Genomic DNA, 23,396 nt, shown 5'->3' on the forward strand with positions numbered 1-23,396 from the left:
TCAGTTGCAGAGCATGTTCTGCACATGTTCAGTCTCCACTACATTGGTACTTAATTTGTTCCAGAGGTCCATTCTTAACCTGAAACTGTTCTTAACCTGAAGCGCCACTTTAGCTAATGGGGCCTCACGCTGCCACCACGCTGCTGGCGCACAATTCCTGTTCTCATCCTGAGGTAAAGTTCTCAACCTGACGTACTATTTCTGGGTTAGCGGAGTCTGTAACCTGAAGCGTGTGTAACCTGAAGCGTATATAACCCGAGGTACCACTGTAATGGCATCTCCAGGTTGGGCTGAGAGAGACTGAAACCCCAGAGAGCCTTAGCTGCGCTGCCCGACAGTGTGGCCAGCACTGAGCTAGACAGACAAATGTCCTGATTCGGTGGAAGGCAGCTCCCAACATTCCTTCCCAAAGTAGACGCATGCAACTTTACAGGGGAAATGAAAGCAGCGGATCGCCAGCACAAGGTCATTTTGGCTGCTGAAAGAAGACACAGCGGACGATGCAAACCGTGCCAAATCTCTCCCCCCATAGACAGATCTAGGAAGGATGCAGCAAAACAGACCAAGCTGATGCCCAAGGAGATGTGAGGTGTTCCCAGGAAGGTCACGGAGGGAGACGTTTAAAAGCTGAGGAGCCTCAGAACCTAATTGAGCCTTTGAAACATGAGAAGCAGAGTGCATGGCAGAGAAAGGTGCTGAGGCAGCAAAAGGCTTTGGTGCTCAGCATCTAAGCAGCAGGGGGTGAGGGACTGATACCTCCCTCTGTCATCTCTAGAGGAGCCTGACGCTGAGTCAGAGAGAAGGACAAAGAGAGCTAAGGTTGGCTTTTGGGGTCGGCTGGCAGGGGTCGGGAAACACAATGGGGCAGTGGCGTAGCGTGGGTTGTCAGCACCCGGGGCAAGGCAAGTAATTTGCGCCCCCTAACCCGTGGAGCGCGCCCCCCCCAGATGTTGCACCCGGTGCGGCAAGCCCCCCCTGCACCCCCCATGCTATGCCACTGCAATGGGGCTCTGCTACCCATGGAGGCCAGGCCAGTCAGGGGCCACAGCCCCCACCATACAGTCAAAGCCCTGCTGTACCACCGAAGTGGTTTAACTGGCAATCCTCCTTCTTCCCAGGGAAGTCGGGGAATTGTAGCTCTGTGAAGGGAATAGGGAGTCTCCCATCAACTCTCAGCACCTGGACCAAATACAGCTCCCACGATGCTTTGGGGAGGGAGCCATGCCTATTCAAAGTTGTCCAGAAGCACTTAAGAACATAAGAAGAGCCTGCTAGGTTGGCAGGAGCAGGGACCGAAAAACGGGAGCTCACCCTGTCATGGGGATTTGATCTGCCAATCTTCTGATCTGCAAGCCCTAGGCTCTGTGGTTTAACCCACAGCACCACCCGCATCCTTTCTGCTTTCTGTAGTCCTTTCTGCTTTCTGCCAAGGCACCTGTGCCTTTAACAACTGTGGGGGAAAAAACCCCAACATTCAACAGGTGCTGCATTTGTGTCCCTGTGTGTGGCAAAGGAGATTTGACACCCTGGTTGCTACAAGGAGTTGTGTTGTAGCAACGGCAGCTTCTGGTGTGAGCTGGGCAGCAGGCCACCTCTGCAATCAGGTGCCAACACCTGACCTGGCCCCAGGAGAGTTGTGGCTTGCCCTCATGCAGTTTAGGGTCCAGCTGGCATTGCGTCCCATTAGCACTTGATTCTGTTGGCGATGGAGCCGGCAGATGTGATGCAAAGCCCTTTGGAGCCTCTTCCGGGAGGACAGGTGAGCACACCTGTTTGCTTTGCGGTTCCGGAGTTTGTGCCGTCCCTCTGGAGGTTGCTGTTTGGATTGACAGGCGCCTGGCAACCAGTGGAGAGGCTTGTTAATCTGATCTCTGCCAGAGGAACTTTTTATTTCTGCCCCCCATGGGATGGCATGAGGCACATCCAAAGCACTCAGATGGCACTATATTACCGCCCCTTCTCTGCAACAGTGAGTATTTGGGGCTGCAGGAGGAGGAAGAAGAATCCTTACATTCTTTGACTTTGCGGCTGGGGCTGAACAAACCATTTCTACTGCAATCCTATGTATTTCCATGAGAGGAAATCTGGCTGAGCTCTGTAGTTGCTTCCCTCTGATTTGTCATATACAGTGGTACCTCGGGTTAAGTACTTAATTCGTTCTGGAGGTCCGTTCTTAACCTGAAACTGTTCTTAACCTGAAGCACCACTTTAGCTAATGGGGCCTCCTGCTGCCGCCGTGCCGCCGGAGCACAATTTCTGTTCTCATCCTGAAGCAAAGTTCTTAACCTGAAGCACTATTTCTGGGTTAGCGGAGTCTGTAACCTGATGCGTCTGTAACCTGAAGCGTATGTAACCTGAGGTACCACTGTATAGTGAGAGCCTGTCCCACCCTGCAAGTCTGTTGCTGTCTACCTTCACATTCATTTAGTGTGAATTAGTGTTACATGCCCTTCCTTGTAGGGGCTGTATTTGCAGTAACAGCAAAGGGGATTTGGTTTAATTTAGCATGACACTGAGGATTATTTGTTTGTTTATTTAATAATATTTATATACTATTTGATTGTTTTTTAAAAAAACACCATCGAAACGGTTTACAAAAAGTTAAAACAAGAAAACAAGAAAAAATTGACACAATTCTTTAAAACGTAGAAAAGTTAAATATGAAAACAGATTAAAATTCATTCACATCAACTTTCTCAGGATGGGCTGGTCTAAACAAGGGTGTTTTTAGCAGGTACCAAAACGAGGACAGCAAAGGCGCCTGGTTGATATCAATAGGCAGGGAGTTCCAAAGTAACTAGATGATCAAGTGTCTTTCTACTGATGGATGATGGATGATAGACTGATAAATGGATGGATAAGCAGAGCATAGAAAGGGAGAAATGGATTCCTGTGAGTGCTGGTGTTATGTACTGAGTTGAATAGGATCCAAACTGCAGCAGTCTGATTGGTCCTAGAACAATAGGATCCAAATTGCAGCAGTCTGATTGGTCCTAGAACAATAGGATTCAGAATGCAGCAGTCTGATTGGTCCTAGAACAATGCAGCAGTATGATTGGTTGGCAGGAACCACCCAATCCTGCTCCAGATAGAAGTGAATCCACAACCTGATTGGCTTACAGTAGAATTCCGGAATTAGCCAATCATGTGCAGCCCATTGTGTAAATAATGTATATAAAGCAGATACTGTGAGGGGACTTTCATTCATTCCTCCTCACCACTATGAGCTGAATAAAGAGCATGAAATCACTTTGAGACTCTGAGTATATTTCAGCTGGGTTGAAATGACATTATTAATTATTGTTGTTATTACTATTTGCTTGTATCCAAAGTGGCACTTAAGTCTCTGGTTCTGTTGGTGCAAGGATTTACCCACCTCATGCAGCTTCCCTGTGAAGAGCGATTTACTGTAAAACCACTTTGAGAACTGTAGCTCTGTGAAGGGAATCAGGAAACAACCCTCAGCACCCTCAAACTACAGCTCCCAGCCATTCCTGTTCATAAAGTGGTAGGATCCTGCTTTAGCGGTATAGTGAAGAAGAGGCCTAGGTGACCTTGCAGCAGTCACAATCTCTCTGTCTGATCGACCTCACAGGTCTGTTGAGGGAGCAGGAGGGAGGGGAAAGAACCATATAAGCTGCCTCAAATTCCTCGGAGGAAAAGTGGGAGGAAAGCACAACAATTCCCTGAGATTCTGGGGATGGGATGGCAGCCATCTGCCAACTGCCATCAGCACACAACCAGACCAAAGTGCTGCAAAACTGCCAGCCACCTGCTACCAAGCCAGGTTCAGGGTCCTTGTATTAATTTACAAAGCCCTTAACAACTTAGGTCCAGGATACCCCAGGGACTGCCTAAACCCTTATACCCCCATCTTGGTCACCCAGATCACTTGCAGGTGGCGTAGTGAGACTTGTTTGACAACAATGAGCAATAGAGCCTTTAGTGTCATTGGCCCAGTCCTGTGGAACTGTCTGCCACTAGAACAGGGGTAGGCAACGGTCTGGGAATCAGTGTGTTTTTACATGAGTAGACTGTGTGCTTTTATTAAAAATGCATCTCTGCGTTATTTGTGGAGCATAGGAATTGGTTCTCATATATATATATATATATATATATATATATATATATATATATAAAACCACATGGTCTGAGGAACGGTGGACCGGCCCACGGCTGAAAAAGGTTGCTGACCCCTGCCCTAGAGATTCAGCAGGTCCTTCTGTGCCAACTTTTAAACGCTTACTGAAAACAGGCCTGAGCTGGCAATTAAGACTAGGACTCTCTGCCATGTTTAACTGATATTTGTTTTGAACTTTCTATATGGCTTTTTATGGTATTACAGTGGTATTTCGGGTTAAGAACTTAATTCGTTCTGGAGGTCCATTCTTAACCTGAAACTGTTCTTAACCTGAGGTACCACTTTAGCTAATGGGGCCTCCTGCTGCTGCTGCCCGCCGCCGCACCATTTCTGTTCTCATCCTGAAGCAAAGTTCTTAACCCAAAGTACTATTTCTGGGTTAGCAGAGTCTGTAACCTGAAGCGTCTGTAACCCGAGGTACCACTGTATTGTATGTTTTTGTTGCTGTAAAGCAGTTTGACTTTTTTTAAAATGATATAGAGGTATACAGATATAGTCATACCTCGGATTGAATGTGCTTCAGGTTCAGCGCTTTTGGGTTGCTCTCCGCAGCAACCCGGAAGTGACGGAACGCGTTACTTCTGGGTTTCGCCGCATGCGCAGACACTCAAAATGACGTCACACACATGCACAGAAGCGGCAAAACGCGACCTGCGCACGTGCAGACGCGCTGTCGCATTTTACGTTCTGTTCAGGATGCGAACGGGGCTCCGAAATGGATCCCGTTTGCATCCCAAGGTACCACTGTACAAACAAACAAACAAATAAAGCACAACTGCTGCGGGGGGGGGGAATGTAGCAAGGCACCACACTGACGGCTGCCACTTTGGGCCTCCACTGTGTTCTGAGTAATAAGGGTCAGGGGTGTGGGTGACAGTAGCCTTTACCTGACTGTTTTCTTTAGTGGCTGTCTTCTGTCTCGCAGATAAACCCAGATGAGTTGCCGCCCCACGATGCTGTGATGGAGATTCTGCCAGAGAAGCGTCCCAGGTAGGGTGGGCCGCTGAATTGACAGGAGGGCAACCTGCTTCCCAATGACTTGCAAAGAACCTGGGTCTAGGAAAAGGGGGAGGGGCAATCCAATCCATCTCCATTTAAGGGCAAACTCACTCAAATCACACACAAAGAATCTGAGAACCAAAGCAGAGCCGTCCTTCAAAACCTGCACATTCTTCAGATTTTGAAGTGCAATTCTCCAGCCCAGTAATGTGTACAAAAACGCATACGCAGGGGCAAATTGAGAATTTAAATGCATAAATTAGTGAAATGACATACAAAAATGCATTATATCAGTAAAAATGGTTTTGCAAAAATTAGGGTAAATTTGCACTAAAATGTTGATGCATTTTGATGAGGAACTTATTTTTAAATGCAAACTGGTGCATAGCTGTCAACCTTCCCTTTTTTTGCGGGAAATTCCCTTATTCCAGCGCCGTTTCCCACTGCTTCCCACTGCTATCCCGGATTGTTAGATATCCCGTGGACTGTCCTCGGGACAGGTGAGGCTGCTGATCTCTTATTTTCGAGGCTGCTGATCCCTTATTTTCAAATCTGAAAGCTGACAGCTATGAACTGGTGTGGAAAGGCAGGGAAATGAGAAACTGACAGAAACAAAAAATGACATAGAGGCTACTCCCCATTGGCGTGCGCTCTATTTGCACATGATCGTGCACATGTGTGGTACAGGGAAACCGGAAGTGGATCCCGGAAATGGGGAGCACTCCTGGCTCACGATGTGATCCTCCCCAGAGCCCAAAGAGGGCATCCTCTTCGGGCTCTGTGGAGGGGTCTCCTCGCAAGAAGGAGGCCTTCCCATCTAACAGCTGACATGCTGGGAAGCGCAGCTGTGGCTGCTTTCCTGCACATCAGCTCCGGATCATGCGGCTCTGTGGACCAGCAAAGCTGAGCTGATACAGGTGACTCCCCATTTCACTGGTGTGCAGGGAGGTTCAGAACGTAACCCCCGTGTAAATGGAGAGTCGTTTGTATTTGCCCATCTCTAGGGATGCGGGTGGCACTGTGGGTTAAACCACAGAGCCTAGGACTTGCCGATCAGAAGGTTGGCAGTCTGAATCCCCGCGACGGGTGAGCTCCCGTTGCTCGGTCCCAGCTCCTGCCCACCTAGCAGTTCAAAAGCACATCAAAGTGCAAGTAGATAAATAGGTACCGCTCTGGCAGGAAGGTAAACGGCGTTTTCGTGTGCTGCTCTGGTTCACTAGAAGCGGCTTAGTCCTGCTGGCCACATGACCCGGAAGCTGTACTCCGGCTCCCTCAGCCAGTGAAACGAGATGAGCGCCGCAACCCCAGAGTCGTCCGCGACTAGACCTAATGGTCAGGGGTCCCTTTACCTTTACCTTTACCTGGGTTGTATCTTTGTCACAGCCCCAACTGAGAGTTGTGGGCCAAACACACTTTAAAACACACTTTTTAGTGTGTTTTAGGAAGAAGAAGAAGAGGAGGTTGGTTGTTTTATTTCTGAAGCAGGAGGGGAAGCTTCAGGGCCCTGATCTAGAATGTTCTTCCCATCCAGATTGGCCACTTCCTTGCTGAGTGCCCCACCCCCAGGACAGGTGTTAGCCCCCAGGTGTGTTGTTCATTGTAAAATGCACATTCCTGGTCCAAATGTCAGGGTTCTGGAGTCAGATAATTCCTTAGCCTCTGTGAGCGTGGAAGGCCACAATCCGCCTGCCTCCGTCACAGAGTTTCCGCCATACAAATGATGCCTTCACTGGGAAGGCCCAAGGAAGATATTCCCAGTACTGACTTATACCTTGTTCTGCCTTTGGCAGGCCGATCGTCGAGGAGGTCCCAGATCCGGTAAGAGATCTAAAGGATTCCTGTTCATTTTATGCTTGTAGGAAGGGTGGGGTTGGGAAGGTGCAGTAAATGAATGCAGAGGGCTGAGGTGAAGCAGCAGGTGTCTATCTGTTTTGTAACAAATGACCCATTTTGCCAGATGGGGCCCATTAGGTTCAACAATAAAAATAAATTTGATCCATTTTCACATGCTAACCTTACTTTGTGGGGGAACCCCATGATAAGAATTGCAAAAAAAGATGGTAATATGGAAAAGTTGGCTGGAAACAGGTGTACTGATGTTGGACCAACTGGGTAGGGACACCCACCCTGTGGAACGCCCTCCCATCAGATGTCAAGGAAATAAACAACTTTCTGACTTTTAGAAGACATCTGAAGGCATCCCTGTTTAGGGAAGTTTTTAATGGCTGATGTTTTATTGCATTTTTAATATTTTGTTGGAAGCAGCCCAGAGTAGCTGGGGAAACCCAGCCAGATGGGTGGAGTATAAATATATTATTATTATTATTATTATTATTATTATTATTATTATTATTACCCTTTAATCAATGGATTGATGATATGACATCACTCACAACCTATGAACAGACTGCTTACAGGCGCAGACTCTGTTTGGTTAAATAGGATAACATTTGGACAGAGTTATGGCACTTCCTAGAATCATAGAATTGTAGAGGGGGTAGGAACCCAGCGGGTCCTCTAGCCCAACTTCCTGCAATTCAGCAACCTAAAGCATCCCTGGCAGATGGCCACCCAACCTCTGCTTAAAAACCTCCTAGGAAGGAGAGTCCACCACCTTTTGAGGGAGTTCATTCCAGTGGCGTAGCGTGGGGGGTGCAGGGGGGGCCGGCCGCACCGGGCGCAACATCTGGGGGGGCGCTCGCCACCTCCAGAGTCGCCGAAGAGCCTCGGGCGCAGGCTGTAGCAGAGCCCCATGTCTCGCGGAACCGACGAGCTGGCAGCGGCTCTCAGCGCTGGTGGCGGTCCCCGCGCATCAGGGCCGCAGAGGGCGCGCCAGGCAGCCCCTCCTCACAGCGCCGCCGCCGCCGTTGCTGCTGCAGCTGCTGGGCCATGTTGCATTTTCCTCGCCTCTCTGCCCTCCTCCTCCTCCGGGCAAGCGGCGTCGTTTGGGCGGCAGTGCCAGCGGCAACTCGCCTCAGATCACCTGACACGGACCCGCCGCCGCCGCCGTGGCTACCTTACCGTAAATACCCCAGCCCAGGCAGCAGCAAGAAGAAGCTGGCAACAGCGGCAGGTTAAGGGTTAGGGGGCGCTAATTACTTGCCTTGCCCCGGGTTAGGGAGCGCAAATTACTTGCCTTGCCCCGGGTGCTTGACAACCCACGCTACGCCACTGGTTCATTCTACTGTTAAATGGCTCTACCACCAGAAAGTTCTTCCTGGTGTTTATCTAGAATCTCCTTTCTTATCATTTGGATCCATTTGGATCCTCCCCACAGAGTAGCAGAAAACAAGCCGGCCCCACCCTCCACGTGGCAGCCCTTCAGATATTTGAAGATAGCCGCATCTTGGCACTACCTACAAGCAAAGGCAGTGTGTTCCCATCCACCCCCAGCCCCAAGAGGGGTTTACTAAAAGATAAAACAATAAAATCAAGGGGGGAAATATAACAACAGTTGAAAATCTACCCCAAGTTTAAATGCTAAAACAGGTTGAAATTCACATCAACTTTCTAAGCATCTGGGTAGGTTTGTCTAAACAAGAATTTTTTTAGCAGGCGCTGAAAAGAATACAGGGAAGATTGTGTTGAGTTGTGCTGTGTTGTGTGCGATGTGCCTATGCTCTGGAAATCTTTGGGAGAACGTGAAGCTATTGGAAGCTTTTTAAAACAAATCTATTAAAAGAAAGATGCTGCCCTCTGCAGCAAAGAAGTAGATTTGCAGAAACGCCCTAGACAGCTAATAAATAAGCCTTCCCAATGTTCCCATGCTACAACTCACTGTCCTTTGGCCATACTGTCAGGGACTGATGGGTATTAGGGTTGGTATTAAATTTCTATCCCACTTTTCCTCCCAAACACCAAACTTTTAAAACAATGCATTTTTTAAAAAAGCATATTTAAAGCACACCATACATTCAGAGCACATGGCATCCCCTTCCAGGAATCCTGGAAACTGTAGTTTGTTAAGGGTGCTGGGAATTGTAAAGGAGCTATGTGTTGTCTGAAGAGGTGCCATTTCATGGAGGAGGAGATTTTGAAGGCCACTAGCACTGATGGCTTTGCTCTGCCTCTATAGTCGGAGGCACTAAATGCTTCTGGAAACTACAGGGAGTGAGAGAGCCAGTGTGGTGTAGTGGTTAAGAGCGATAGACTCGTAATCTGGGGAACCGGGTTCGCGTCTCCGTTCCTCCATATGCAGCTGCTGGGTGACCTTGGACCAGTCACACTTCTGTGAAGTCTCTCAGCCTCACTCACCTCACAGAGTGTTTGTTGTGGGGGAGGAAGGGAAAGGAGATTGTTAGCCGCTTTGAGACTCCCTAGGATAGTGATAAAGCGGGATATCAAATCCAAACTCTTCTTCTTCTTCTTCTTGTGCCCAGATTCTCCTTATGGGTTTGCCACAGGCATCTGGTTGGCCACTGTGAGAACAGGGTGCTGGACTAGATGGGTCACTGGCCTGATCCTGCAGGCTCTTCCTACAACTCTTTCCTCTGCATTTGGCAGCCTGTAAGCAAGCACCCTAGGGACACAGGTGGCGCTGTGGTCTAAACCACAGAGCTTAGGGCTTGCTGATTGGAAGGTCAGCAGTTCGAATCCCCGCGACAGGGTGACCTCCCGTTGCTCGGTCCCAGCTCCTGCCCACCTAGCAGTTCAAAAGCACTTCAAAGTGCAAGTAGATAAATAGGTACCACTCCGGCGGGAAGGTAAACAGTGTTTCCGTGCACTGCTCTAGTTCGCCAGAAGTGGCTTAGTCATGCTGGCCACAAGACTCGGAAGCTGTACGCCGGCTCCCTCAGCCAATAAAGCGAGATGAGCGCCACAACCCCAGAGTCGGCCACGACTGGACCTAATGGTCAGGGGTCCCTTTACCTTTTAACAATTAGGTCCAGTCACAGACAACCCTCTATAGGCCGAGGGAACCTTCTGATCAGCAAGTCCTAGGCTCTGTGGTTTAACCCACAGCGCCACCCACGTCCCTTAGGGGTACCTTTACCTTTATCCTTTAAGAAAGCACCCTACTGGGCACCCATCCATTCCCCTGCCGGGGGGCTGAGGCCTTCAGCTCTGATGCCTGGGCCGTGAGTCATATCAGGATACTGCCGTGCGCAGTGATTTCCAGCAGGCTTCCTCGTCACCCGTCAGAAGGACAGGCATTCTCCCCCTCTCCAGAATTCCAGGCAGTCAATCTCCCTGTTCTGCAAACAAACAAACCAAGCTTATCTCTTGGCATCCCATTGAAAGCTGGGGCAAGGCCAGGTGCCTGTGAGGTCAGCAGTTTGGCGTGGAGGCAACTCTGTCATGGCCACCCCCGTCCCCAAGTGCCCTCTCACCCCCACTGCCAAGGGAAACTGCTGCTCACATTTGCTTGATCTGCCCCAACAGAAGCATTTGCCTGGCAGGAAATTTGGATGCTATTTAGTGTGAGGCATGGGGAAAGCAGCCTAATTAGTCGTTTTGGGGGGACTCCTCCTGTCACTTGAGGCTCAGGTAGCCTCGGTGGCACAGATTGCCTTAACTATGACTAGTGGCCCAGCTGCGTCTCTATTTGGACAGGGGTCGCTTAACTTTAGTTGTCTATGCTCTGGCGACCGCCAGGATCAATTACTGCAATGCATTGGGCATAGGGCTGCCTTTGAAAACAGTTCAGAGATGACAGCTAGTGCAGAATTCTGTAGCCAGAGTGCTGACCAGGGCAGGGCAGTCCAAGCATGTTAAAGCAATTCTGGTACAGCTGCACTGACTGCCAGTTAGTTTCTCAGCTCAGATCAAAGGGCTGGTTTTGACCCATAAGGCCTTACATATCTCAGGACTCTGGTACTATAAGGACTGCCTCTCCCCACATGAACTAGCCTGGACCCCGGATTTGGCATCTGAGGCCCTTGTCTGTGCGCTCCCTCCACGGCAAGTGCAGAGGACGGAGACATGAGAATGGGCCTTTTCAGTGCTGGCCCCTCAGAGAGGCACGTACCTTCACTATCTCCTTTAAGGCAGCATGGAAAACGCTTCTCTTTACCCAGACTTTTGGCCCTTAATTTTGAGGGGTTTAGCTATTTGTGCCCTCTTTCATGGGCCAGAATGTGTTAGACCTGCCTTTGATATGAATGAATGTGGTTTTTGGTTTTTATTTTTGTTTCATGCTGGTTTTAATCTTTATGCTATTTTGTAAGTTGCTTTGGGTTGTGTCAGGGAACTGACATCGGAGCGAGAGGCGAAGGGAAGGCTCTCAGATGATGCTGGCGAAGGACCCAGCAGCAGGGGGAGAAACAGCTCAGTAGAGGGGGAAGCCAATCGGTGCAACACCAGGGATAAAGGGGGGCAGACGGGGGAAGTGGAGAGAGGGCTCAGGGACTCTTCACTGGACATCAGTGAGGAGAGCCCAGGTCCTCCGCTACCCACGCCTACCCTGCGCAGAAGACTCCCGCGCAGTGAGAGGAGGAGGAGACTGGGTGTCAAACAACTTTTATGCTGGAAGAGGTTCAAGAAACGCCCACTGGCGGATTCTGCCAGTGACTGAGGCAGCCACGGGAAGAAGGGGCTGCGCAGTCAGAAAGGTTTAACAAGGGAAATTAACCGAGAAAGGCACCAGCTTACGCACGAGTAACTCATACCCACTACAGGTTACCTTTTATAAAAGAAAAGCAACAAATAAGTGCAATTAAATTCTTCTTCTTCTTCTTCTTCTTCTTCTTCTTCTTCTTCTTCTTCTTCTTCTTCTTCTCACTTTCCAAAACAATATGTGAATCAAAACACAGCCATACTTCAACATTCACACTTCCCCAATTTTGCAGTGCAGTTCTTCAGCCAAAGTGTGTTTCAAAGTGCATATACTAAGGTGAGGTGTGCCTTAAAAATGCATGTGTTGGCATGGGAAAACCTTTAAAAATGTGTCACGTTAGGGGAAAATGATTTGCTTAAATGTGTGTATATGGCAAAATTGCATAAAAACATGTGCATATTAGCAGAAATTTGCTGATGAGCTTGCCAAGTGATGTGGAGATCTGAACTTAAGGCTGGGAAAATTAGAACATTGACAGACTTGTCCGTCCCTATTTAGGGCCAATTTGGAATTTATTCTAATCCAGGAGGATCCCCCCCCCAATACTTTTTATTGCTTTTTTGTAACAACAACAAATGAAACAAATACTCTGACATTAAAAAAATTGTATGTCTTCTTATTTACCCTGCACCTTATTGCGCCCAAACTTCCTTCCATCCCTTCAACGGTTTCCATGTCTCAAATCTTTTCTTACAGTTTCTTATTTACACTCCATCCACATCACAAGATTTGCATTAATCCTGCTACAGTTTTTAAATTCTTACAATTACTCCGTATATATTCAACAAATTTACTCCAATCCTTCTCGAACTTTGCTTCTTTTTGGTTCCGAATCTTATAAGTCAGTTTCGCCAATTCTACGTATTCAAACATTTTTGTCTGCCACTCCATTAAAGTTGGGATTTATTGGGATTTCCATTTCTGAGCCACTAAGATTCTAGCAGCGGTCGTTGCGTACATGAATAGTTTGTAGTCTTCCTTTTTTAATTCATCCCCTGTTATCCCTAGCAAAAATGCTTCCAGGAGGATCTCAATTTCCGGCACCAACATTTGGGATCTGTGTAAGAACACAAAGCTTGCACTTTGCCTCTCTCATATCTGCTTTTGCGCCTAAGTGCTTTCTATAGCCGGATGGGTCACTATCTTCATTCGGAGAAAAGCTGCAGGTGATTGGGAAAGCATCTTGTGCTGTGTGGGCGGGAGGACAAGGCCCTCTGCTGCAATTCTGCTGACCTTTCTGTGTGCAAACCACTTGCCTTTTTGCTGAGAGACAAGCGGGAGGGAGAGAAGAGGGAGAGCAGTGCGGCTTGGAACAAGCAGGCAAGGTCACTCTCCTACTGCCGGGCAGGATCTCGCTGAACCAAAACAGCTGTCGATCTGACACAGGAGGAAGTTGGCGTGTGCAATCTGGCCAAGGTTAGAGGGGGTTGGGGAGGAGAATCCTTTTTCGATTGCTTACCTCATGAAAACATAGGACGAGCCCTACAGCTAGATCAGGCCACATGCTTGTCTTGTTCTCATAGTGGCCAGCTGGATGCCTCTGGGGAGCCCACGAGCAGGCCCTGAGTGCAACAGCCGTGCTCCCCAGTCTCACCTCCGTCACTGGTGCTGTGCAATGCCAGGTCTATAGGCAATAAAACCGCCACCCTGCAAGATTTCTTCACCTCGCAGGGGGTCGACCTGGCTTGTGTGACGGAGACCTGGGTGCGCGAAGGGGCAACAGTTAACCTTACGAGAGATGGCGCCCCCGGGTTTCTCCGTCCTCCACCAGTCGCGGACTGTGGGCCAGGGGGGAGGGGTGGCATTATTAATCCGGGAAGATTGTCCTTTCAGGGCTCTACCATCACCATCGATCCCTGGCATTGAATGTGTTGGCCTAATGTGGGGCTCCAAGGAGAGCTTGGCTGTCTGGCTGGTGTACCGGCCACCTAGCGCACCAGCAGCCACCCTGTCAGGCCTATTGGAGGCGGTGGCCAGCTGGGCCTTGGAGTTCCCTAACCTATTGGTATTGGGGGACTTTAACATCCATGCTGACGCCACCCCCTCCTCACAGGCTCTGGACCTGGTGTCTTCCATGGCGACACTAGGGCTCTCCCAGTTTGTTTTGGGCCCCACACATCAAGCAGGCCACACGCTGGATTTGATCTTTGGCGTAGGTATAGATGTGATCATGTTTCCTTCGATGAAGGTGCCATGGTCTGATCACTACGCTCTGAAAGCCAGGATTGACTTTCCACCCCCACCCTGCTTAGGTGGCGAGCTGATTTGGGCTCGCCCGCGGAGGCTGATGGACCCTGATAGATTCCGCCAAGCCTTGCGGGACCTTGCTCTCCCTGGCGACTCATTGACTGAGCTTGTTGAGGGCTGGAATACCCAGCTCCTGGCAGCCATCGATGAGATCGCACCTAAGCGCCCTCTGCAACCCCGCAGAAACCGGGCTCCCTGGTTTACCGAGGAGCTCCGGAAAATGAAGCGGGACCTCAGACGGCTAGAGCGAGTATGGCGGGGTGCCCGTTTGGCGGGGTGCAATTTTTTTTACATTTCTTCCCCTTGCATGTAATTACTTTTCAATTCTTTTTTAATCTAAGATATCCAATTATCTCATAAATGCTACACCAATCCTGCTAATGTTTTAACATATTTACAGTGTTCTTTAACATAATCTATCAATTTTATCCAATCTTGCTTGAATTTCTTCTCATCTTGATGCCTGATCTTCACGGTACATTTTGCCATTTCGGCAAAGTCTATCATCTTGTTTGTCCATTCTTCCTTTGTTGGTACACCATCTTTCCACTTTGGGGCAAATAACAATCTAGAGTACATAAATAGTCTCTTTACATTCTTTGGTATTTCTTCCCCCATTATTCCAAGCAAAAAGGCTTCTGGTTTTTTATGTAAAGTTATCTTAAACATTTTTTTTTATTCATTATCTATCATTTCCCATAAGTCTTTTGCCTTTTTGCAAATCCACCACATGTGAAAAAAGTGCCTTCATTATCTTTACATTTACAACATATTTTGGAGGAATTTTATACATCTTTGCAATCTTTACTGGAGTTAAATACCAGCGATACATCATCATGCATATAATATTCTTTCAATGTACTACACGTCGTAAATTTCAAATCCTCTTTCCACAGCTTTCCCCATGACTCAAGTGGGATATTATATCCCAAATCCTTTGCCCATTTTATCATTACATCTTTAACCTCCTCATCTTTCACCTCCCATTCCAACAGTAGTTTATACATTTTTTATAATAATTTTTCATTATTCTCCAACAGTTCTTTTTCATACTTTGAGAATTCCTTCCCAAGGCCTTTTTCCTTATCACTTCTGAATATGTCATTTAGTTGGTGGTATTGTAACCAATCTGTTAACAAGTGGCTTATTTCTCCATACTCTTTTACCTTCAATTTATTTTCCACCTCTGTTAACAGATCTTTGTACATAGGCCAATTCTCTTTCATGTTTATTTATTTATTTATTTATTTATTTATTTGTGAACATATTGCCAAGAATGCTATTTTTGTTTGAATCAATACCCATAATCAGAGGAGCAGAACATTTCAAACAATAGAAAAAATATATTTTTTAATTTGTCTGGTGGGGGGGGGGAGCCCAGAATAAAATATAAATTATTAATGGATAAAAAAACAAAGAGGGGGTTCTCACTGCAGGACCTGAAATTATATTATGAAGCATCTTGCCTTTGCTAGATGCAGGAATGGGTACAATTAAAGAATATGGATATACTGGATTTAGAAGGACATGATAACATATATGGTTGGCATGCTTATCCATGGTATGAGAAAGTAAAAATACACAAGGGATTCCTGAACCACATTGTAAGAAAATCAATTTTAATCACTGAGATCCTTCCCCACGATGTTAAATTCATCCTTCCCCATATCTCCATAGCCCTTTTAATTCCATTCCACACTTTATGTAAAATGATCTTTAAAAATATTACAGTGGTGCCTCGCAAGACGAAATTAATTCGTTCCGCAAGTCTCTTCGTCTTGCGGTTTTTTCGTCTTGCGATGCACGGTTTCCCATAGGAATGCATTGAAAATCAATTAATGCGTTCCTAGGGAAACCGCCTTCAGACCAGGTCCGGGGACAGTCTGTCCCCGGACCTCTTCTGAAGGCTGGGGGGGGGGGGGACAAGGGCTTTTCTTCCCACCCTCAACATTTTAAAAAACCCTGGGACAGCGGAGGACTTCTCCGCTGTCCGGGCGATCTTAAAATGCTGGCGGACGGCATTTTAAAATCGCCCCGGGACAGCGGAGGACTTCTCCGCTGTCCGGGGCGATTTAAAAGCCCCTGGGAAGGCAGGCAGGGGGGACAAAGACTTTCGCCCCCCGCCCGCCTTCAGAAGGCGTTCCCGCCCCCCCGCCCGGCTTCGCAGCAGCGCTACGAAGCCCAGCGGCTGGGGCAGGTGTTCCCGCCCCCCCCACCCCGCTTCGGAGCAGCGTTCCGAAGCGGGGTGGCTGGGGCAGGTGTTCCCGCCCCCCGCCCGGCTTCACAGCAGCGCTACGAAGCCCGGCGGCTGGGGCAGGTGTTCCTGCCCCCCCACCCGGCTTCGCAGCAGCACTACGAAGCCCGGCGGCTGGGGCAGGTGTTCCCGCCCCCCCACCCCGCTTCGGAGCAGCGTTCCGAAGTGGGGTGGCTGGGGCAGGTGTTCCCGCCCCCCGCCCGGCTTCGCAGCAGCGCTACGAAGCCCGGCGGCTGGGGCAGGTGTTCCCGCCCCCCCACCCCGCTTCGGAGCAGCGTTCCGAAGCAGGGTGGCTGGGGCAGGTGTTCCCGCCCCCCCTGGCTTCGCAGCAGCGCTACGAAGCCCGGCGGCTGGGGCAGGTGTTCCCGCCCCCCACCCCGCTTCGGAGCAGCATTCCGAAGCGGGGTGGCTGGGGCAGGTGTTCCCGCCCCCCCACCCCGCTTCGGAGCACCGGGAGAAGCGATCTCCCCGCAGCCCCTTGCTTCAAAAGAGAAGACCCGCTGTCCCCGGGGCAAGCTTCGTTTTGCGAAGCAAGCCCATAGGGAAATTTGTCTTGCGAGGCAACTCGAAAACGAAAAAACCTTTCGTTTTGCGAGTTTTTCGTCTCGCGAGGCGTTCGTCTTGCGGGGTACCACTGTAATGTTTCTATTTGTTAACCATATCCCTAGATATTTTACATTCTTTACTACCACTAAATCTGTTTTTTGCTTAAATTCATTTTCCATTTATTCTGACGTATTCTTCAATAACGCTTTTGTTTTATTTTTTTCAAGCTTGAAACCTGCTTCTTGTCCAAATTTATCTATCTTTTTTACCCTTGGTATATTTTCCAAGGGTTCTTCCTCAGTTATAACCAGGTCGTCTGCAAATGCTTTTAACTTATACACTTTACTCCCTAATGTAATTCCTCAATGCCAATGTTTCTAATACTAAAATAAACAATAATGGAGACAGAGGGCATCCCTGTCTCATTCCCTTAGTTATTATACATTTTTCAGTTAATACATTGTTTACTGTTAAGTTCGCCTGCTGTTCAGAATAAATTGCACTTATACCTTTCCTAAATGTCCCCTTCCAATGTGCAACAAAACCCATCCATCCAAACAGCACCTATGAAAATAAGAGGCTCTGGGTAACGTTTGTCTAAACAAGTGTGTCTTTAAGAGCTGGCGGGATGCCAATGCTGATGGGAGTCTTTCGTATTTCGGCAGGAGAACATTCCACAACACAGGTGGCCCCAGTGGAAAAAGCCCACCTCCATCTTGCCACAAGCTGATAATCACCAGGCCCTGTCAAAACTAACAGGGTTCAATTTGTGGATTCTAACTATCTTTACTGGGTCATGATTCTTCTTCTTTTCCAATGGCTGCCAGGAGATGGACAATTACCATGCAGCCATGCAGAGGATGGCAGATGATATCCTGTCCCTGCGCCAGCACGTCACCAACCTGGAGTCTGAGAACAGTGCCCTGCGACGCAACCTCGCCATGCATGAAGATGTGGGCCGCATCCTGTTTCACGACATAGACCCTGACGTCATGACAAAGGCCGAAATCATTGACAGGATATGTAAGGAGATTGCCTACTTCTCTGCCAATCCGTATGACACAGGAGGGGACAGGTGAAGGTCCCCAATGGGGGAAGGATGTAGAGCTTGTTGGGTGGCAGCTAGACTGGGTGGCCACTCAGGTGTTGTCCCCAAACCTAAGGCTACTAGTCATGATTGGTGCATGCTGGTCATCTGTTGGAGGCAGTATACCTCTAAGTACCAGATGGTGGCCATCCCAAATGCAGAAAGGGTAGCCAGGCAATTGACAGATTGCCCATCCTTGTTTACGGCCAAGCTGGAATTTGGTCCTAACATAGTAGTAATAATAAATTTTATTTATACCCCGCCCTCCCCAGCCAAGACCGGGCTCAGGGCGGCTAACACCAAGTATAAAAACAATTGATTAAAACACAACTGAAAAACAAGATTATGGTACAACATTAAATGTAGCCTCATTTCAGTGGAAACTCAAATCAAAAACTTTATGGGGATGAAAACGTCAAATCTTCACCAAGGCCAACTATCCAAACTGGTCCTACATGGACCAGAAAAAAGCCAGGGAAGTCCCCAAATCACAGTTCCATCACAGAAGGGAAAAAGGAAAGGCGGAGGGGATCAAGTTGATTCCAAGCCAAAGGCCAGGCGGAACAACTCTGTCTTACAGGCCCTGTGGAAAGAAATCAGATCCTGCAGGGCCCTGGTCTCATGAGACGGAGCGTTCCACCAGGCCGGAGCCAGTGTTGAAAAGGAGGATCATAGGAGGATCAGTGCTTTGAAACAGCCCTGTATGAACACCAACCAGAGCCCCGTGGGAAACCCATAAGCGGAACCCAAGGGCAAGAGCACTGTCCCATGAGAAGAGCTCTGCTAGATGAGGTCCATGGCCCATCTAGTCCAGCTTCCTGCTCTCAAAGTGGTAAACCAGATGTCAGTGGGAAACCTGCAAGCTTGACCCAAGCAGAAGAGAACGGGATGCTGGACTTGGTGGACTACTGGCCAAATCCAACACTCTCTTCTTATGTTCTCATCTATGGGATTCTTCGCCTTTCCTGGTCATCCTCTGTATTGCTCAGAGCTAGAGCACACAATTTGCACAAAGAAAGTCCCAAATTCAACCCCTGCTGTATCAAGTTTTTTTAATTAAAAAAAAAGGGGGGAAACACCTCTGGCTGAGACCCTTGAGCAGTGCTGCCAGTCAGAGTGGGCAGTGACAGATGAGATAGTCCAATGGTCTCATTCTATATAAAGCTGCTTCCCAACTCACTGATGTTGAGAACTCGGACACATAAGGCAAGAAGCCTCTCATATCATGGAACCATAGAGCTGTAGGGTGGAAGGGACCCAAAGCATAATCTTGTCCAATCCCCTCCAATACAGAAGGCAGAGCCAGTGGCGTAGCGTGGGGGGTGCAGGGGGGCCCGGCCGCACCAGGCGCAACATCTGGGGGGGGGGGCGGGCTCGCACTCGCAGCTCTCTGCCCCTACCTGGCTCACTCACTCTCTCTCACTGCAGTGCTGGCTGTGCGAATCCGATCCGAGCCGCCGGGTCACCGCCCACTGTGGAGGGGGTGGGTGCCAGGCATGTGGTGCGGAGAGAGAGCGAGGGACTATCTGGGGGAGGGACAGTGCAGCGGCCGCCCAGCGCAGCGCTGAGCACGGGAGAGAACCACACCAGACCAGGCAGCAGCAAAAAGTAGCTGGCAGCGGCGGCAGGTTAGGGGTTAGGGGGCGCAAATTACTTGCCTTGCCCCGGGTGCTGACAACCCACGCTACGCCGCTGGGCAGAGCACCCACCATGGTGTATGAGAGCCCTGGTCCTCCCTGGATGGGGTTTTCTCCAGGCTCTGCCTTTGCTTTTTAGTAACCCTCAAGCAGAAACTAAGTGCTGGGGCTCGGGAGATGGCCAGAATGAAGGACCGGGTTCAAAGGCTGCAGAATGAACTGATTCGGGTAAGCGCTTCTGTGTTTGCCATTCATCACAGCTTTGGAGAGACTCTGCATTGTGGGTAGTAATGGGGGCGGTGATATATTTGGTCCATATTTTAATAGGAACCTACCTGATTCCCAAACCAGGATTTGAAATGAGACATTGCAAGCCTCCCAAACTCACACTTCACTGCATTTTGCAATGAAGCTATCCAACCAAAAGGGATGCGGGTGGTGCTGTGGGTTAAACCACAGAACCTAGGATATGCCGATCAGAAGGTCAGCGGTTCGAATCCCCGTGACGGGGTGAGCTCCCGTTGCTCGGTCCCTGCTCCTGCCAACCTCGCAGTTCAAAAGCACGTCAAAGTGCAAGTAGATAAATAGGAACTGCTCCAGCGGGAAGGTAAACGGCATTTCCGTGCGCTGCTCTGGTTCGCCAGAAGCGGCTTAGTCATGTTGGCCACATGACCCGGAAACTGTATGCTGGCTCCCTCAGCCAATAAAGCGAGATGAGCACTGCAACCCCAGAGTCGGTCACGACTGGACCTAATGTTCAGGGGTCCCTTTACCTTTACCTTTACCTTTACCTATCCAACCAAAAAAATGCATACCCAAAGGAGAAAGTGCACACACGTGCTTCTCTTAGTTGAAAAAAAGAAATTGAGAGAAGTGAACTTGAGATTGAGAAAATGAGAAATGGAAAGAAATGGAACTGGATAGATTTGTCCATCAGGGATAATGGGATTTGTAGTCCAGGAAGCTCTGGAAGATCACAGGTTTTCCACCTCTGTTCAGCAGAGGATCAGTCGGTCCCCACTAGGTCTGGGTCTGTCCAGAGTCCTCCACAAAGAAGCCTCTACCACTCACTCCCCACCCCCAAAGAAATCAGGTCTGTGGTTCCATCCCATCTCAAGGGCCTTGGTCCTTTCCCACCACCAGAAAAATGACCGAGAAAAGGACCTTGTGATGTTGCAACGAGCTCACCAGCAGCAGCAAATGGTGCTAAGGAAATACCAAGCCAAGATCGCCAAGATGCATGCTCTGGAAGATGCGGTGAAGAAACAGGAAAAGGTGAGGGAAGACGAGTGGGAGAAATGTGAAGACGTCATTGTAGGACTTGGGGGCAGAATCTGGGGAGGCTGCTCAGGAGAGACTCCAAGCACAAATGGCAATTCGGGTTTCCTGTGGATTGCTGTTTGCTCTGATTCAGCGGTCAAGAGCGGGCTTCTATGGGGAAATCACCAGGGCAAAAAAGACACTCGGTCTCAGCGCTTTAAAGCGCAGACCTGGAACTGTGACACAGAAAGATGTGTGGACGAGCTCTGAGTAGAGTAAGACACCTTGCCATCTATAGGGCACTCACCCCATAAAAACATTAAGCCCAGAATCTGGTACCACCTCATGAAAGTCACTGTAAGGTCGCTTGTATCATGTGGCAGCTGACAGAATGGCCTATGAGATTGAGCCTGTTCAGCTTCTACTTAGATAACTCAACTGGAGGAGAGACCACCGTTTCCCAAGGACGTCTGTCTTACTGTTATACCAAATCTTACCCATGAGGCAACCTCTCCCAGTAGCATAGGTGCCAACTCCCTGGGGCTCTGGGTGCCCAAACACTCACAAAATTCCCCATGAAGGGGCCGGGCAGCCACAAAATTTGGTGCCAGGGCCATGCACGCTACATGGCAGCCACGGCCCCAGGCACCCATGGTCATGGGCCCAAACTGGCACTCCTGCCCAGTAGTTCAGTCAGAGCTGCTTCCTTGCCATTTCCATCTTTTGCAATGAAATGTGACTGCTGGTCTACGGCAATGAACGGGAGCATTGCACTGAGCCCATTGCTGGAGACCAGCACATCACAACCGTATCTCAGAAGCTTAGGGCGGAGTGAAGGGTCCCCTCCTGTAAACTCACCAGGTGCTTCTTTCCATTGAAAGGTGATTGAGAGGATGGAGATGATGCTGGAAGGGAAGATGAAGGAGCGGTCAAAAGAGGACACCCAGTTTTCAGAAGCACCCCTCGGCTCAGGTGAGTGGACAGGTGAGTGCAATTTGTGCATCTCCAGCATCTCTGCTGCACTTGTTGCCATTCAAAGTTGGTTCCCTGCATTGGCAAGGCTCATTTGGCAACATCAAGAAAGCGAGGCTTTTGTGTCATTGGCTTAGTCCTGGGGAACACTCTGCCACTAGGGATTCAGCAGGCAGCTTCTGTGCCATCTTTTAAACACCTGCTGAAAACTTTTCTGTTCCACCAGGCAATTAAGACTACATCCGTCCACAAGGGCTGATTGGTGTCTCATTTTATGGTTTTATTATTGGAAACTGCTTTGATATATTTTTATGATATAGTGATATACAAATATTTTTGTAATAAGGAAGAAGAAGAAGAAGAAGAAGAAGAAGAAGAAGAAGAAGAAGAAGAAGAAGAAGAAGAAGAAGAAATTTTATTTAAACCCGCCCTCCCAGCCAAGACCAGGCTCAGGGCAGCTAACAACCAATAAAAAACAAGTTGATTGAAATGCAACTTAAAAAACAAGATTAAAATACAACATTAAAACATTAAAATGCAGCCTCATCACAGGAGGAGAAAGGAAAAAGAAAGGGGGGGGAATCAAACTGATTCTGAGCCAAAGGCCAGGCAGAACAACTCTGTCTTACAGGTCCTGCGGAAAGAAATCAGATCCTGCAGGACCCTGGTCTCATGAGGCAGAGCGTTCCACCAGGCCGGGGGCCAGTGTTGAGAAGGCCCTGGCCCTGGTTGAGGCTAATCTAACTTCCTTAGGGCCCGGGACCTCTGGGGTGTTGCTATTTATGGACCTTAAGGTCCTCCGTGGGGCATACCAGGAGAGGCGGTCCCATAGGTAGAAATCAGTTGAGCTTGCACCCCTGAAAATGTAAAGAGGCTTCTCCCTACTCATTTTTGCAACAGCTTTCTCTTTCCTTTAGTTGAGCATCTTCTGCTGTCTTTACCCCTAGTTCCAGGTGATAGCTGGTCCAAGGGTCTCTACTCCACCTTGATGATGGAGAACATGAGGCTGCGAGACGAACTGGGCAAGTCTTCCTACTATCGTTCCCCCATCATATTGCAGCAGCAAGCACTACCGGTAAGATGTTGCTGTTCAGCAACCATCCATCTTGTGTACTTTCCCTGGACAAAATACCTTGCAGAAATAAAACAGGGCATTTGTCCTGGGTTAACTCAGGACAGTTCTCCTGTGCATAATTCTCTGTTGAAATAAATCAGGACAGATGCCCTGTGCATAATACCCTTTTGAATTTACTCACATTTTACCTTGCTATGCAGTATATAATAGTAGGGCGGCTAACAACCAATAATACAAACAAGTTGAATGAATACAACTTAAAAACAAGGTTAAAATGCAACATTAATACATTAAAATGCAGCCTCATCATAGGAGGAGAAAGGAAAAAAGAAAGAGGGGGAGGTAATTAAATTGATTCCAAGCCAAAGGCCAGGTGGAACAACTCTGTCTTACAAGCTCTGAGGAAAGAAATCAGATCCTGCAGAGCCCTGGTCTCATGAGGCAGAGTGTTCCACCAGGCTGAAAAGGCCCTGGCTCTGGTTGAGGCTAATCTGACTTCCTTAGGGCCCAAGACCTCTAGGGTGTTGCTATTTATGGACCTTAAGGTCCTCCGTGGGGCAGACCGGGAGAGGCAGTCCCGTAGGTACGAGGGTCCTAGGCCGTGAAGGGCTTTAAAGGTGAA

General features: G+C 48.8%; 1 protein-coding gene across 5 annotated transcripts in view; it reads left to right on the forward strand.

Annotated features, from left to right (window-relative positions):
* CCDC33 (coiled-coil domain containing 33) overlaps positions 1-23,396 on the forward strand; it is a 169,387-nt gene that overhangs the window by 141,384 nt on the left and 4,607 nt on the right. For all 5 annotated transcript variants that reach the window (XM_083460469.1, XM_083460471.1, XM_083460470.1 and 2 more), the window contains 7 exons: positions 5,067-5,131; positions 6,931-6,958; positions 17,571-17,766; positions 19,607-19,695; positions 20,611-20,742; positions 21,609-21,699; positions 22,647-22,774. In XM_083460469.1, the coding sequence (XP_083316595.1) occupies positions 5,067-5,131; positions 6,931-6,958; positions 17,571-17,766; positions 19,607-19,695; positions 20,611-20,742; positions 21,609-21,699; positions 22,647-22,774 (729 nt within the window). The remainder of the gene's footprint in view (positions 1-5,066; positions 5,132-6,930; positions 6,959-17,570; positions 17,767-19,606; positions 19,696-20,610; positions 20,743-21,608; positions 21,700-22,646; positions 22,775-23,396) is intronic.

The sequence above is a fragment of the Podarcis liolepis genome, assembly GCF_965112155.1.
Source record: "Podarcis liolepis genome assembly, chromosome: 9".
NCBI classification, from domain to species: domain Eukaryota; kingdom Metazoa; phylum Chordata; class Lepidosauria; order Squamata; family Lacertidae; genus Podarcis; species Podarcis liolepis.